This window comes from Callithrix jacchus, chromosome 19, assembly GCF_049354715.1.
Source record: "Callithrix jacchus isolate 240 chromosome 19, calJac240_pri, whole genome shotgun sequence".
Lineage (NCBI taxonomy): Eukaryota > Metazoa > Chordata > Mammalia > Primates > Cebidae > Callithrix > Callithrix jacchus.
This window is the reverse complement of record NC_133520.1, coordinates 15,873,777-15,891,100: the sequence shown is the minus strand read 5'-3', so window position 1 is coordinate 15,891,100 and position 17,324 is coordinate 15,873,777. Positions and strand designations below refer to the sequence as shown.

The 17,324-nt window shown below is 35.6% G+C and overlaps 1 protein-coding gene across 18 annotated transcripts in view; it reads left to right on the top strand.

Moving 5' to 3' along the window:
- Positions 1 to 17,324, top strand: part of RPS6KC1 (ribosomal protein S6 kinase C1) — a 336,154-nt gene that overhangs the window by 200,292 nt on the left and 118,538 nt on the right. For 9 of the 18 annotated variants that reach the window (XR_013529733.1, XR_008477939.2, XR_004737005.3 and 6 more), the window contains 2 exons: positions 2,846 to 2,928; positions 3,990 to 4,085. Coding sequence is in view for 13 of the 18 variants with exons in the window: in XM_035280951.3 (XP_035136842.1) it covers positions 2,846 to 2,928; positions 3,990 to 4,085 (179 nt within the window). In the remaining 5 variants the exon portion in view is untranslated. Of the gene's footprint in view, positions 1 to 2,845; positions 2,929 to 3,989; positions 4,086 to 12,319; positions 12,469 to 13,607; positions 16,414 to 17,324 lie in introns of those variants that run through there. The other 9 variants (XM_078356594.1, XM_008985226.5, XM_008985225.5 and 6 more) reach the window with 3 other exon arrangements.

The window sequence follows — 17,324 nt, the reverse complement described above, 5'->3', positions numbered from 1 at the left end:
TAGGACTTCTGATTCCATGTTCTTTCTCATGCATTAAAGTTATGGAAAAAACTATGCAGATGAACAGAATTTAAAGCGGAAGTTAACGTAGAGATCCTCAGCTCTAACCCTCATGTTATAGATGAGATCAAGTGAATTCCTTGACTCAACCCAGGACTCCTTCTTCCACGTTCTTTCTCATGCATTAAAGTTGTGGAAAAAACTATCCAGATGAACAGAAGAGAGGATTGGTTTACATAGTTTTGTCTTCTCTGCTCCAGAGTAACTTTTCCAACAAGCCTGAATGTTTTCATATCATCTTGCTCTACTTTAAAAATTTGTGTCAATTACATATTCATGTAGATAGTGAAAAAACTCACCAGCCAGGCATGGTGGCTCATGCCTGTAATCCCAGTACTTTGGGAAGCTGAGGCAGGTGCATAACTTGAGCTCAGGAGTTTGAGACCACCCAGGGCAACATGGTGAAACTCTGCCTCTACTAAAAAAAAAAAAAAAAATTAACTGAGTGTCTCTGCTCACTGCAGCCTTTGCCTCTGGGGCTCAAGTGATTCTCCTGCCTCAGTCCCAACTACTTCTGGACTACTTCGGGATATTTAACTACGGATTCTCATTTTAATGCATTGTATGCATCTGTGGCTTTAAAATTGGCCTGTCATTCTGATATTTGGATAAAGTGTTGTTATTTATGTGACAAATTCTTCCAGCATCTAACTGTTGGTTTAATTTGAGTATTCCATAAACACTTTATTTACAGTGATTGCTTGCTTGTCAACTACTTAGGAGGCCAAGGCAGGAGAATCACTGGAGCCCCAGTGGTGAAGGTTGCAGTGAGCCGAGATTGTGCCGCTGCACTCCAGCTTGGGCTACAGAGTGAGACTCCGACTCAAAAAAAAAAAAAAAAAAATTCACCATCCCAGAGGCAAATCAGTAAAATATCTTGTTATATTTTCTTACCAGTCTTTTTAGTAAATGTGTACTTTTAAAATTAGAATTGTATTTTACAGCTTTTTAAGAAACATTATGTATGCAAACATTCACTTAAGTATATGTAGGTGTTATTTTATTTTATTTTTAGAGATGGAGTTTTGTTCTTGTTGCCCAGGCTGGAGTGCAATGGTGTGATCTCAGCTCACTCCAAACTCTTGACTCCTGGGTTCCAGTGATTCTCCTGCCTCAGCCTCCTGAGTAGCTGGGGTTACAGGCACCCACCACCATGCCCAGCTAATTTTTGTATTTTTAATAGAGATGAGGCTTCGCCACATTGGCCAGGCTGGTCTTGAACTCCTGGCTTCGGCCTCCCAAAGTCTGGGATTACAGGCGTAAGCCACCCTTTTTAAAATGTTTCTGTAATAGTAATCCATCATATAGATGTGCCACAACATATATGATTAAATCTTTATTGTTAGTTATCAATTTTTCAAACAAGCGTTTTATAAATATAAATAGTTCTAAGAAAATTAGGAGACTTTGAGTCATTAATTTACTAGTTTGAATTAGTTAATATCTGGTTTCTTTTTATTACATAGTTGAGAGGTGGTTGGAGAGCTAGTTGGAGAATGAAAACTGATTTGGCATGAAGCACTTTGGGAAGAGGGTGGGCTGGGGAAGGGCTGTTAAGGGGTAGAGTTCTATATAGTTCTATTTAGGCTGTTTGAACCTCAGAAAAAGGGATGTAGAAAAAGTTTGCTGAATGGAGTAATTTCAGTGTTTTGCAGTGATGGCTCTTTTCTTTTTCTGGTACATATAACCTTTGCTTTAAAACTGTTGCTCAAGCTATTTTGTGAGTTTGGGGATTCTCCCACACAAGTAGATTGACCAAGCATTGGTTAAAAGGCTGGACACCTGAGTACCCCTTACATGTTTTACTTTCCAAGTTCCAACCTAACTACTTAACAAACTTCTGAAAATAGTTATGGATTGTGGGTTACTTATAGTTGAATTGTAGTTTTTTTGTTTTTTCAGTCAAACGGAAATGAAAGGGCAGATATTGACAAGGCTTAGGGACTAATTTAATGCCATTAGGAAAGCACAAGATAACTTAAGGACTAAAAGCCTCAAAAAAAAAAAAAAAGATGAAATGAGGAGTTGGTGCTGATTTGTGCAGGAACCTGAAAGACGACACCTAAAAACTCAAATTACATTTCAGGAACTTGTGCTGGCAAGAGATAGGGATAACAGAGATAAAAGTAATTTGTAGATATTCTGAAATCCCTTATCTTACCCAATAGTTTCAGTTGTGGCTTAAAACAAGGTATCTATCTGTACTTTAGCAAAATGGGTGGATTTGCATTTCACATGCTCCTCCTTTGGTTGAAAACAATTGATTACATAGGAGAGGGAGGATGATACTATAAGTCTTTGTTCTGCCACAATATGACATTGGACAAGGTATTTCACTTCTCTGGTTTCTAACCTGTATGTAAAAGGATAATTAATATTGGTTTAGATAATTTTTTAAGTTACTTCAGAAGCTGAAGAGTCTATTTCTAAAACAAAAAAATCACTCATGAGGTAGAATTGGCTATACTTTCTCAAATTTAAAAAATTAAGCAAAATGCTGATCTAGTAGGTTCATGTAACTTTTAAGTAAAACATCTTGAAGGTGTCCCTCTATCAACTGAAGAACAAATGTCTCAGTTTAATATATGACTGCATCAAAAAAAAAAAAAAATGCAGCCACAGTAGGTGACCAAAGGGATAAGTAACTTTCAGGAATTTTGAAAGCCCAGTAGTATTTAGTATATGCTCTCTCAGCATTAAAAAGGTCACCTTGCTGATACATGTTAATTTTGAAAGTTTAATTGACCTTTGGAATTTTAATATCAACCTTTTTTGGTGTGTTTAGAGGTTGGAGCAATCACTGAAGAAACTGAAGCCTGTGATTGGTGGAGTTTGGGTGCTGTCCTCTTTGAACTTCTCACTGGCAAGGTACGCAGTGACCTGGATGTTTAATAGATTTACCCAGATGCTACCCTGATTTCTAATTGAGAACATCAGCCTTCACCTTCGTTTTTAATCAGGGACCAAGCAACAAAAACTTCGATACAAAAAGCAAGCAGAGAAATGCAAGTTTATCAAGATTCCAGATACTTTTAAAAGTTGGCTCTCATTACATTGAATAAATTGATGGTAAATTACTTTATGTCACAGTGTTTCATAGTGAAATATGATTAAACCTTTTTTCCTCTTAATTTTCCATGATTCCGCTTTAACAGGGTTAAATCTATAAGGTTTATGTAAGGATGTATTAAAATTCCCTGGGTGTTTTAAACGTCTTGACTGAAACCAGGAGAGAATTCTTATTTAAGAAAATTAACATAGATATTAAAATTAACATTATCTTTTTCTCAGTCCCATACATTTTTCCTATCCTAGCTTAAGGACAGAAATTATACTCTCAGATCAATAACTTTTGATTATGATGTTTGAGTTAGCACATTTTAATAAAGTATTGTGCAGATTGCCTTTTGGGAAGAAAACAGAGGAAGTGAACAGTTATACTTTTGTAAATAGTCGTCTATCTACGTTTGTAGATAATACTGTCCTAAGATTGTTGTGGAGTTTACAAATCACCTTTACATACATTTAAACTGTAAAGTGTATACATATGTAAAGTGTTACAAATAACAAATTCTAAACTTTGAAGGATTTTAAAAACATTAAAACATTTTCAAGATATCAAATTCCTTTTTAGTTTTGCATATAATTTAAGCTTTTCTATAATATTCCGAGCTATTAATTTTATAACCAAGGCCAACGGGACAGTAGCATAAGCTTATGATGTGATCATGGTGATTGTCTTCATTTCAGTTGAAAGTTCTATAGGCTCATAGCCCTCATCCTAAACTGCTTAGGCAGCGCTGTATTGATTACTGCACCTCCAAGTAAAACATTTGTTGAGCTCTCTATACTTGCTGTCCATAAATCCTTTGATAGAACAAAATATGATGTTATTTGGGATAAGAAGTTTACCTGATTGATTGTTTCAGACTCTGGTTGAATGCCATCCAGCAGGAATAAATACTCACACTACTTTGAACATGCCAGAATGTGTCTCTGAAGAGGCTCGCTCACTCATTCAACAGGTAATTTAGTTGACCTATTGGCTAGGTTTATCAAGCATGCAGATTAGCAGAGCCCATACCTCCAACACCTGTAAAAGAGATTAGTTTGAGGCAAGAATAACCCACTTAACCTAAAGCAAAGATGCATTCAGAATTAATATTGTATATTTTCAGGTTTTTGCTATCATCAAACTATTGATGGGATCAGAGAGTATAGTTAAAACTTCTTGGTTAATTTTTTTCCCCAAAATTCAGGGCTCACATTTAGTCAGTTCTGTATATTTGTGTAAATGTGTGATTTGAATATTGCTTTTAGCTTGTCTGGGGCTTCTCTAATTTTGCAGTCACATTTTGTAGCCCTATATGAATGGCTATTTTCAATTTTTAATTCTTATTTATAAACAGTAATGGACACTCAGGTTGCTTAGGAGAGACATATTGAAGATCTTGTCAAGTTAGATACTTCATCATTGGTGGAACTTGGGCATTGGTGTCAGTGATTACATTTCTGGTGGCTTTGAAGAAAGAGACCATTGATAATTAAAGTTCAGTATCCCAGAGACAGGTTTGGAACCCCAGTGAGCTTCTTAGATTGATTCCCCATAATTAAATTACTCCTCTAGTTGTGTGTAGTGAATTTTTGCTGAGTATATTGAGGGTTGTTAGTACTGTGGTGTGACAGGCCACTTGCTGGGCTATCAGCAGGAAAAAGCAGGCCTGGGATCCTTATACTTTTATGAAAAATAGAATGGATAAAGTTCTTTGAAAAAGATCAAGAACTAAAACTATGTGACGAAACACGCGTTTTTTTTTTAAATCAGGGAAAACAAAAAAAAAGCAGGGGGGAATATATTAAGAAGATAATTAACTAGTATTCTCTTGAAGAGTGATTTTTGCTTTTATTCAACAAATATTGTATACAAGGCACAGTGCTATAAGCTGTATCGGTAGGACATGTAAATAACCATACCACATGGAAATTGATCAAGGCTGTCAAAGAGTTTTAAAAAATACTGTGGCAAGTGAAAGAAGGAGGCGGATAGAATCCATGCAGTGGTAGTATTAGGGAAGGTTTTTGTGGAATGGGTGTTACTTTTGCTGGGCCTTAGAATTTCAGCATGGCAAGGTAGGATGTGGGAAGAACAGTCTTAGTGTAATGAATGGCTTGAACGAAGGCAAGGAAGGAGTCTTAAAGACGCAGTTTAGAAAACCAAAGTTTGATTTATCTGGAGTAGAGAGGTAAATAGAGGAAGGGGTAGTACGTGAGTATAAAAAGTAAGTTGGGTTTCTCTTATGGGCTTCTATCATCACAAATACAAGAGTAGAGTGATAGTATTTAATTCATTAAAATTGGAGATTTGGAATTTGTGGATAAGAATAAAAGGTTCAGAGTTGTACTTCAGAGAGATTAATTTGCCCAGAGTATGTAAACTATAAGGAAGCAGTCAGGTTGGAAATGCTGAGATGAGAATACCTAGAGTACTTCAGATTAAGAGAGATAATGACACAATACATAAAACATTTCATTCTAATGGGAAAAAAAGAGCACCTATTCATTAGATTTCATCTTATTTGTTGTGGCATGAGATAAATCAAATTATTTTTTAGTAAATAATTTAGGAAAAACTGGCAACTGCTATTTTTTGTTTCTCTTCCTTAAAGAAGTAATTATTACATAATATTAAAAATAGAATTCCCCATAATGAGTTATCAAGTTCTGCTTTCATCTTTATTAGAAGTTATACTGTGAAGGAGTCTAGGCTTAAGCTATGCTGAGTCCCCAAACTCAGATATGTATAGCTTGTGCAGTAAATCAGCATTATGTCATTGGTCTGCCTGAGGAAACTACCACTCATGTTGAGGAAATATCATCAGGAAAGGGAAAAGGGGGCTCTTGGCATGATTAGCAATTTGTCATTTTGACTTTCCTTTTCCACTACCTCACAGGTCATAGAGGTCACTTTAAACAAAGTCACAAAATGATTTATATGGAAATAATTATTCTACTTGGGGGAAATTTTCTCCTCTTTGGTCTTTTAGCTCCTTGTTTGTTCTTAGATTTCATAATCTCCTGTACCCCTGGTTCAGTCATCCGTCTGAATTAAGTGAATGGTGCTAAAGTAAACATAATGCAGTCTTAAAACAAATCCCTCAGAGCATGTATGTTTGTGCTTTAGCAAGTACATTTAGTTAATTATGACACAGTTGCTTCGTCAGTTTTAAGAAATTATGTGAGGAAAAGACCAAAACAAATTTTTGTGCCCTCATTGCTCGGCTCTGTTGCCTCTTCTTCAGGAGAAAGGAGGTTGGCAGCTACTGTCTTGGATTCATTATCTTGGATGTGCTACTGGCTGACATTTTCTTAAGCAATAGAATCTTTGTGTAACCTCTCTTGAGTCGTGTTCCAGCCTTTAAAATGGCAGAATAAGCAAGATAGTCATGGATAAAACAATTATACTTTTGCCTATAGATTTATACTTGCAAATATATAGAGGAGTTCATGAACTAATTAACTTTAGTAAAAGTCAAAATATGAACCTTTGGAATTTCACATTTAAATCAGTGTTTTAGAAAGAAGCCAGTTGTTTATAATGAAAAAAGAACTTACGTGTTTATATGTTTCCTGAAATACTAAAATGTAATGCTGTCATTGGAGTTAATTCTTAAAATATTTGAAATATTAGATTTATATTAAAATGTTTGATGCCATCCACCTTTCAGTCAGTAGACATAATTTGTCTGATTGTGAAAATGGATTGGGTGCCTGTAGGATATTCCTATGACATTTGTTTTTAACAATAACTTTTCCTAACAAATGATCACAACTGCTAATATAAAAATTCTTTGAAAATTAGCTTTAATAAAAGTAGTATGGTTCAATTTGAGTGCTAGACATAATTTCAAGTAAAAGACTCTTAGTATAGTCTTTTGAAATGTATGCTTATCCAAGTGAAGTAACAGATTCTTAGCATCTGCAGATCTCACTTTCATGAGGCAGTGTACTGTTGTTGTTAAGGATGGATTCCAGAGTCAGAGTTCTTGATTCAAATACTGTTTTTGCTACTTACTACTTGTATGATCTTAATCACGTTACTTAATTTCCCTGAGCTTCTGTTTTCTCATTTATAAAGTGGAGATAACGGTAGCTATTCATAGAGTTGCGAGTTAAATGAGTTAACCTATCGTAAGCACTTAGAATAATGCCTGGCATGTGATATCATGTATAGCTATGTTATTATTATTGATAGTCAATGATGAACATTTATGACACAGTAATTTGCAATTTGATGAAGCATATATTGGAATTATAGGGCTACTGATGAAGAATGAGGCTACTGCTGTTGACACAGGTGAAAAATTCTAAAAAAAGTAGTGGACTGGCATATAAAAGGCAATCAATTGATATTTATCATACAAATAATTGAATTAATTAATCATGATTGAAAGAAAAATTAGAAACAATGAAAAAACAAAGAGAAGACATAGAAGTTTTGGTTAAAGTCCAAGAGTGGAATTTCCTACATATTAGACAACAAATGTTGTAAATAAATAATTTAATATGTCAGTTGCACTTGACTACATTCTATGGAAAAAAATATTTACTGTGAGTCTTCTCAAATTTGAGTGGCTGTGGCTTTATGAGTTAGTTGGCAGAGTTTCTTTCCCCCAAAATGTATGAAGTTAGAGAGATTTGTTGAAAAACCAGTCATTTTAGTGCTTTGGAAATGGATCGAAGGATACAACAATCTGAAAGGTGTTTATGTTTAAAAAAACAGCTGAACTGGCCAGGCACAGTGAGTGGCACATGCCTGTAATCCTAGCACTTTGGGAGGCCAAGGTGGGTGGATGATCTGAGGTCAGGAGTTCGAGAGCAGCCTGACCAATATGGTGAAACCCTGTCTCTACTAAAAATACAAAAATCAGCTGGGTGTTGTGATGGGTGCCTGTAGTTCCAGCTACTGAGGAGGCTGAGGCAGGAGAATTGCTTGAACCTGGGAGGTAGAGGTTGCGATGAGCCAAGATCATGTCACTCACTGCACTCCAGCCTGGGGGACAGAGGGAGACTTCATCTCAAAAAACAAAACAACCAAAAAAAAAAAAAACAAACCAGCTGAACTCTGGGAAAGAACAGTGGTACTCTCTGGCTTTCTTGACCAGGGCTGCTCTCAGCCTCCCCTCTTTGCTTGATCTGGTGCAAAGGTTCTGCTAGGGTGGGTTAAGCCATGAGGACTGATCCTGAGGCTGCATAAAGGTACACAGGAACAGGGAATGGGCTCAGCAGAAAGTAAAAGCCAGGGCAGACATGGTTTTGTGACCTAAACTTTGAACGTATTCTCCTATGCATTGGCAGAGGACAGAATTTTGAAGGGCTGAGATATTTGAATACAACCTCTGTTCAGTCATTGGTTGACCACTAAGCTATGCAGACACAGGGGTGACCCCCAGAAAGCTAACTTTAAAAAGAAAAACATATGTGCAAAGTTGTCAGCAGCTGCACATTACAGTGCATTTGGAAGGGGACTTAGCATTACAGATCGAACTGAAACAAGTTAACAAAGAATAAACTATTCAACAGCAGTGATAAACTTCATGGGGAAAAATCAGACTCCAGAGTTGCTAAAATATACTGTCTAAAATGTCCAGTTTTCAGTGAAGTGTAATGTAAGACATACACAAAAACAAAAAAGTATTCCCATATTCAGGGGAAAAAAAAGCCATGAGTAGAAATTGTCTCTGAGTATAGCTAGACACTGGATTTACAAAGACTTTAAAGCAACTATTATAAATATTTCCAAAGAACTAAATGAAACTGTGTTTAAAGAATTAAGGGAAAATATGACAACAATCAATAAAAAGTTATGTAATAAGGAGATAGAAAGTATATGTTCAAAAAACAGAACTAAGTAGAAGTCACAAGTTGAAAAATGCAATCACTGACATGAAAAATTCACTGGAAAAAAATGACTGCAGCAGCTAACAGCAAATTTGAGATAGAAGAAGACAGAATAAGTGAACTTAATAGAAATTATTGAATTAGAAAAATAGACAAAAATTGAAAAAAAATGAATGGAACTGTGGAAATCTGTAAGACAATAGCAAATGTACCAATATATATATAGTGGTAGTCCCAGAAAGAGAGAAGAAAGGGAAAGGGACAGCAAAAAGAAATAATGGCTAAAAACTGTCCAAATTTGATGAAAAACATTAACTTATGCTTCCAAGAAACTCAACAGACCTTATGTAGGAAAATACAAAGAGGTCTACATTTAGACAGATTTAGACAGATTGTTGAAAGATGAAAACAGGAAAATTTTGGAAGCAGTAAAAGGAAAATAACTTACATAGAAGGAAGCATTAATGTCTAATTATCAAAAGCAGTGGAGGACAGAAGACAGTGGAATGACACAGTCAGTACTGAAATCAAGAAGTAGCAGTAAACTAAGAATTCAGCAAAATTATCCTTCAAAAACGAAGGTGCAGAAAGACATTCCCAAATACAGAAAGATTGGAAGGATTTATTGCTAGCAGAACTGCCTTATAAGAAATATCACAGTAATTTCTTCAGGCTGGAAAGAAATGATACCAGGTAGTAACTTAAGTCCAAGGAGGAAATGAGGAACACTAAAAGTTGTGGCTGTGAGTTCATAGAAATGACTAAATATATTTTTCTTATTTAAAAGATAAAAGATTGCATATAGCAACAATTATAAACCATGCTATTGGGTTTAACATATATAAAAGCAAAATCTAAATATGTATGACAATAATAGACAAAGGAAGGGGAATGTGGTAGAGCAAATTTCTACCTTTTGCTCGATTATTATTTTGAAGTAGATAAATGATGTTATAAGATAAGTGATATGTTAAGTGATAAGATGCATATTGTAAGGATACAGCAACCACTTTAAAAAAAATCCTAAAAACAAAATACTAAATGGAAACTAGTAAAGAAACTAAAATGGTATAGCAAAAAGCATTTAACACAAAAGAAGGCAGTAAAGGAAGATAAGACAGTAAATCTAGGAAACAAGTAGCAAAATAGCAAATACAAACCCACGATGATCAACAAACTGAGTATCTAAACGTGCCAAACAAAAGGCAGATTCTGTTAAGCTGGATTTCCAGCTATCTTCTGTTTATGAGAGGCGCACCTTCAATTAAAAAACACAGATCGAAAGGCAAAGGATGGAAAAACCATACCAACAGTAACCACAAAAGAGCTAGAGGGACAATATTAAATATCAGACAAAATGGATATTAAGATAGTTTTATTAGAGACATGTTTTATAATGATTGTCAGCACATGGGTAACTGTAACAATTACAAATGTATATGCACTAATAATGGCCTCAAAATAGAGGAAAAAAATTGAACTGAATTGAAAGGAAAAATAGGCAATTTAATAATAGTAAGTGGAGGTTCAATACCCCATTCTCCATAGTTTATGGAAAACTAGTAAGGACATTGAAGGCCTAACTGACATGTTTAGAACATTTCACCCAGTAACCACAGAATACACATTCTTATCAAGTATACACAAAACAATCTCCAAGGTATATCACATGCTAGGCCATAAAACAGGTTTCAGCATTTAAAGGGATTGAATTCATAGAGTGTATTCTGAACTACACTGTACACTGATTACAGTAACTATAACAGAAATAAAGTAGAAATAACAAGAGGAGATCTACTAAACCTACAGATGTTTGAGGATTAAACAGTATACTTCTAAGTTATGTATAGGTCAAAGAAGAAATATCAAGAAAAGCTAAGAAAGATTTTTAAATGGAACAAAAAGGAAAATACAGTATATCAAAATGAATAGGATGCAGCTAAATTAATTATTGAGGGAAATTTGTGGCTTTAACTGTTTTAGGAAAAAAAAGGAAGGTTTCAAATCAAAGTCTCAGCTTGCACCTTAAGAAACTATGAAACAAAGCTAGATGTGGTTTTGTGCTACTGTAGTCCCAGCTACTTAGGAGGCTGAGGCATGAGGATCACTTGGGGCCAGGAGTTCAAGACCAGCCCTGGCAACATAGTGCCTCTAAATTTAAAAAAGAAAGAAATTATGAAAAGAAACTATAAAGAGCAAAGTGAATCCAAAGCAAGGAGAAGAAAGAAAGCAGATAAGATAGAAAACAGAAGAAGAGTAAAATTAAAACACACACACACACACACACACACACGGTAGTTCTTTGTAAAGATCAGCAAAGTTGGGAAACCTTTAGCTGATTCCAAACTGTGTGTAAAAAGGCAAAGGACCTGTAATGTCCAAAACAATTTTCAAGATAACAAAGTTGGAGAACTTATACTACCTGATTTCCACATTAGTTATAAAACCACAATAGTTGTAAGACCAGTGTTTTTCTAACAAATGGCACTGGGAAGTTGAATATGCACATGCTAAAAACAAAATGAACTTAGACCCTCATACTACATACAAAACTTAACTCAGAGTAGTTCATATACTTGTATATAAGAGTTAGAGCCATCAAACTTGTAGAAGAAAACAAAGGAGGCAATCTTTGCTGTTGGATTAGGCAAAGAAGAATTAAATGTGATACCAAAAGCATGGTCCTCAAAAGGAAAAATTGATAAACTAGGCTTCCTTAAAATGAAAAACTTGTGCATTCAAAAGTCACCATTAAGAAAATGAAGACAATAGGCTGGGTGTGGATAGCTCATGCCTGTAATCCCAGCCCTTTGGGAGGCCATGGCAGGAGGATCTCTTGAGTACCGGAGTTTGAGACTAGCCTTGTCAGTGTAGTGAGGCCCCGCCTCTATGAATAAATAATAAAAATATAAAAATTTTAAAGAAGGAAAATGGAGACAAGCCACAGACTGGTAGAAAATATTTGCAAATCATGTATCTGATTAAGGACTTACATTCAGACCTTATATAAAGAACTCTTGTAATTCAGTAAGATAGACAATTCAGTTTTAAAATGGGCAGAAAGTTAGATTTTCACCAAGAAAGCTATTTGAATGGCTAACGAGCACACAATAAGATGCTCAACATTATTAGTTGTTTGGGGATGTAAATTAAAACCTTAATAAGATACTACTAATACTGAGAGAAGGGCTATTATCAAAATGATGGACAGTACCGAGAGCTGAGGATGTAGAGAAATAGAAACCCTCGTACATAAATGTTTGTGGGACTGTAACATGGCACAACTGCTTTGGAAAAGTTAGGCAGTTTTATAAAAAGTTAAACATAAACTCATTGTGTAACCCAGCAATTCTACTTCTAGGAACATAATCAACAAAAATGAAAATATATGTCTACACAAAGACATATACATGAACGTTAATAGCAACATTATTAATTATAGCCCCGAATGGAGAAAGTCCAAGTGTCTAAAAACTAGTGAGTGGATTAATGAAGTCTGGTGCGTCCAAACAATGGAATACTAAGAAAAAGGAATGGACGGTTGATACCTTCTACAACGTGGATGACTCTCAGTAACAGTATGATGAGCGAAAGAAGGCCACAGCAAAAGACTGCATATTTTATGACTGGACTTATATGAAATGTTCAGAAAGGGCAACTTTATAGAGACAAAAGGCAGGTTAGTGGTTGCCTAGGACTGGGGATGGGAGTGGAGATTAACTGTAGATGGCATGAGGAAACTATTTAGGGTAATCAAAATGTTCTAAAACGATTGTCGTACAACACTTTAAATTTACTAAAAGGCATCAAATTGTACACTTATAACGGATGAATTATATGCTATGTAAACTATCTCTCAGTAAAGCTGTTAACACAAAAATTTGAGGGTACCTGAACACAAAAATTTGAGGGTGCCTGAACACAAAAATTTGAGGGTGCCTGAATGTCACAAGGCATATTCTTCCAGCATGCCTTGAGTTCCTATGTAATTGTTATATGACCACTGCTGTTTTCCCACATTTTTAATAACTGTTACATGTAACATTATTAAGCCACAAAAAATTTTCACTTATTTTACACATGATTCCCATTTCTGAAGAAACCAAAACTTGTTTCACTCATTAGATTAAATTATTTCATTTGTGTCGACTATGCCAAAGACTAGTGATTTTTGGAATACGAATCAGCTTATTCACACTTTAGGTAAAGTTTAGTCTCAATACATACATAGTTCACTAGGGGTCTAAAGACTTACTGTGCTTCCCAAATGTCCTAATCATGAAGGAAGTAACTGGCTTCTCAGAATCTAGTGCAAGATCTAATTAATGTCATGGTGTACTTTTGGAGTAGGAAATTGATAGGTGTAACTATCCTATTATACTACATACATGAGGATGAGGGAAACAAAGTGATTTACTCAAGGCCATGTTTCCCATCAGTTGAAAAGCTGTAAACTCAGTTCAGGTATCTCTTATACCCCACAGCTAGAGTGGTATTAGACATAGCTCCCTTTCAAGAAAACATGGTAACTTGGCTATTAAGACTATTTGTTATCAGGGTTGAATTTAGAAGTTGTTTCCTTTCAAATATTGGTTTTCTTTTGATTTGCTGGTTAGATTCTTGTTACTCACTAAGTCTGTCTTTTTTAGCTCTTACAGTTCAATCCTCTGGAACGACTTGGTGCTGGAGTTGCTGGTGTTGAAGATATCAAATCTCATCCATTTTTTACCCCTGTGGATTGGGCAGAACTGATGAGATGAATGTAGTGCAGGGTTATTTTCACACATTCTGATCTTCTCCATGATGGGCATCTCCAGCACTGAGGCACCTCTTCCTCACAGTCACTTATGGAGCACCAAAGCATTTGGATAAAGACCATTAGAGGAAACGGGGAGGGAAATGGCTAAAAGAGAACAATTTGTTTACAGTTACTGGATATCAGCTAATTTTGCAAGAGGCGATGATATACATATCTTCAACCAAGGTGTGATCTGAATTTAATCCACATTTGGTGTTGCAGATGAGTTGTAAAGCCAACTGAAAGAGTTCTTCAAGAAGTTCCTCTGATAGGAAGCTGTGGGTGTAGAATGAAGTTTTACTTGAAAGAAGGACCTTTACATGGCAGCTAACAGTGCTTTTTGCTGACCAGGATTGGTTTATATGATCAAATAAATATTTGCTTAATAATACACTAAAAGTACTTCATGAATAATGTTATCAATGCAACTTGAAAGTGAGGGAAAAAAAGAATATACACATAGTTTCTGATGGAAAACCTATACCCTGATGCTGTGTAATTAATGTATGTTGAATGTGGTCCCGGATTATTTCTGTGAGAAGACACTCCATGTTGTCAGCTTTGTACTCTTGGTTGATACTACTTATTTAGAGAATGGTTCATATAAACACTCACTCTCTTTTAACAGCATCTTTCTTTCGCCATCTTTCCATTTTCTGCACCCTCTGCTTGTTCCTTCATATTCCATTCTTCCTACACCTGCTAACACATATGCAACAAAAAAGGGAAGGAAGTTCTTATTTTTCCAAATTGTGTGAGGACTAAGAAATCATGATGTCAAATAAACATAGTGAAACATTAGATCTCCTCTTCTAACTAATATCCCCTCCCCCCCAACCTTTTTTTTTTTTTAAAGAAATACCTCTGTTCCTTTCCTTGTGAAATATTATACATTTCTACCATTGCTTCTTATGCTTGACTTTGTTTTACTTTTTGGTTTGGAATGCTAAGAAGCAAAGGATTTCATCTAAATAGAATTGAATGGCAGTCCTAGTTGTTACTTATGGTGATAAGATTCTCAGATTTGAACTAACTTATTGGACATGCTATAGAAAGAATGTAAGTATTCACACATCTCCAAACATTTGTATTTGTTACTTCTTTTTGTTGCTACGGTAGCTCCTGTAGTTATGCATTGTTGCAAAAATGTACAATTGTTTTAAAAGTGTTAACATCTGTTTTTTTTTTAAACTGTCACCAAAGAAGAAGTCACTATTTCCAGTTTAGAAACCAAAAGAAATAATAGAAATTTTCGAAGTGTTTTAATTTTCTTTGTATTTTTGAGATCTGGGTGAGAGCCCACCCCCACTCCAGGATCATCTATACAACTACCATCTGCCATCAACCAGGTCCTCCCATCTAATTAAATGGAACAGAAAATGCTCTAGTGAAACAAAGGAAATGTGCAAGCATTTTCCCTTTTTCTTTTTGTTTTTTCTATTATTCTACTTCCCTTTTTCCTTTTTGGCCCCCTTATAACCCAAACCCCATCTGAAAGGCTGCAACAACACCAGGTTGGGGAACAGGTCACCAGGATCATAGTTCAGTCAAGATGACATCACTCCCTGGAACTAGATTTCAACTCACTAGTCCCCTGGCCTCATAACAGGAACTTATGCAGGTGAGACACAAGAATGACTTCCTGTGTAGGACTAGTAGGAAATCTGCAAGTACTTAGAGCTGGCCATGACAGAACTTCCTTCCAGAAGTGCCCTGTGACATGAAAGTAGGACTTCACAACTAAGGTGAAGATCCTGTCCTACCACATGATTTGAGTCTCTTGGATTCAAAGGACATCAATGTCAACAGATGGTTGCTATGTCAGTCTGTTGACACAATTGCATTGCTTCAGTTTCTCCCCCTTTCTCTCTGTATGTTTGATTGGAGCTTGTGCTTAATGTAAATACATCATTCATAATTATAATGGACATGAATTATTTTAGTAATAAACATGGGATAACTGGCTTTGGGGTGATGAACCAAAGTTTTTTTTTTGTTTTTTTTTTTTTTAATGATGTGTACATATTTTAAGCTGTAATTCTGTGAATGATACTGATTTTTCTGGTTGGTTTTTAATATTTTGTTTGTTTAAGCAGAGGAGTAGAATATGGGGTCAAAATCATAAAAGAAGTTGCCATGAGTGTTTCTCATTTAATTTTTTTATTTGCTAAAATATGCATAACATAAAATTGACCATTTTAACCATTTTAAAATATATACTTTGGTAGTGGCATTAAGTACATTCATGTTTTCATGCAGCATCACCACTGTCCATCTCCAGGACTACTTCATCATCTCAAATGGAAACTCTGTACCGGTAAACAATAACTCCTCCCCATTCCACACTCCAGCTCCTAGCAACCACTATTCTATTTTCTGTCTCTATGAACTTGAATTTGGCTATTCTAGGTACTTCACCTAAGCAGAATCATACAATATTTGCTTTTTTGTCCTGGCTTATTTCACTTAGCAAAATGTTTTCAAGGTTTATCCATGCTGTAGCATTTATCAGAGTTTCCTCCCTTTTAAGGCTGAATAATATCCCATTGTATGTATTGCCACATTTGTTTAGCCATTCATCTGTCAGTAGACATTTGGGTTGTTTCTACCTTTTGGCTGTTATGAATAATGTCATTATGAATATTGATGTACAGATACGTGTTTGAGTCTCTGCTTTCTCTCAATTTTGCGTTTTATTTTTATATGAAATTACCAATATCATTGACCATTATTCCACCATGCTTTTTATAGAAAGGTTTTTCCAGATAGATTGCAAATATCATTATGGTGCAGTGCCACTTATCCTAAGACATGATATAAAAATGTTTCTATATCAAACATGGATAAATTAAGCTTCTCAAGAGTAAAGAGAATGTCATTATTTTAGCAATTTATGACACGAAATAATACTATTTGATACATGGACCTTTTCAACTTGCTATAATAAGGATTTTTTGTTTTAATTGACATAATTATGTATATTTATGGTATACAGTGTGATGTTTCTATACATGTATGCATTGTAGAATGATCAAATCAGGCTAATTAACTCATCCATCAGCTCAAATACTTTTCATTTCTTTGTGCTGAGGGTAAAGTCCACTCTTTCAGCTGTTTTGAAAAAGACAATACAGGGCCGGGTGCGGTGGCTCACGCCTGTAATCCCAACACTTTGGAAGGTCGAGGCGGGTGGATCACGAGGTCAAGAGATCGAGACCATCCTGGTCAACATGGTGAAACCCCGTCTCTACTAAAAATACAAAAAATTAGCTGGGCATGGTGGCGCGTGCCTGTAATCCCAGCTACTCAGGAGGCTGAGGCAGGAGAATTGCCTGAACCCAGGAGGTGGAGGTTGCGGTGAGCCGAGATCGCGCCATTGCACTCCAGCCTGGGTAACAAGAGCGAAACTCCGTCTCAAACAAACAAACAAATAATTAATTAATTAATAGAAAAAGACAATACATTGTTAACTAGTCACCATGCTATGCAATAGATTGCCAGAATCTATTCTTCCTGTCTAATTGAAACTTTTGCCCTTTGACCAATATCTCCCCTTCCTTCATTCTGC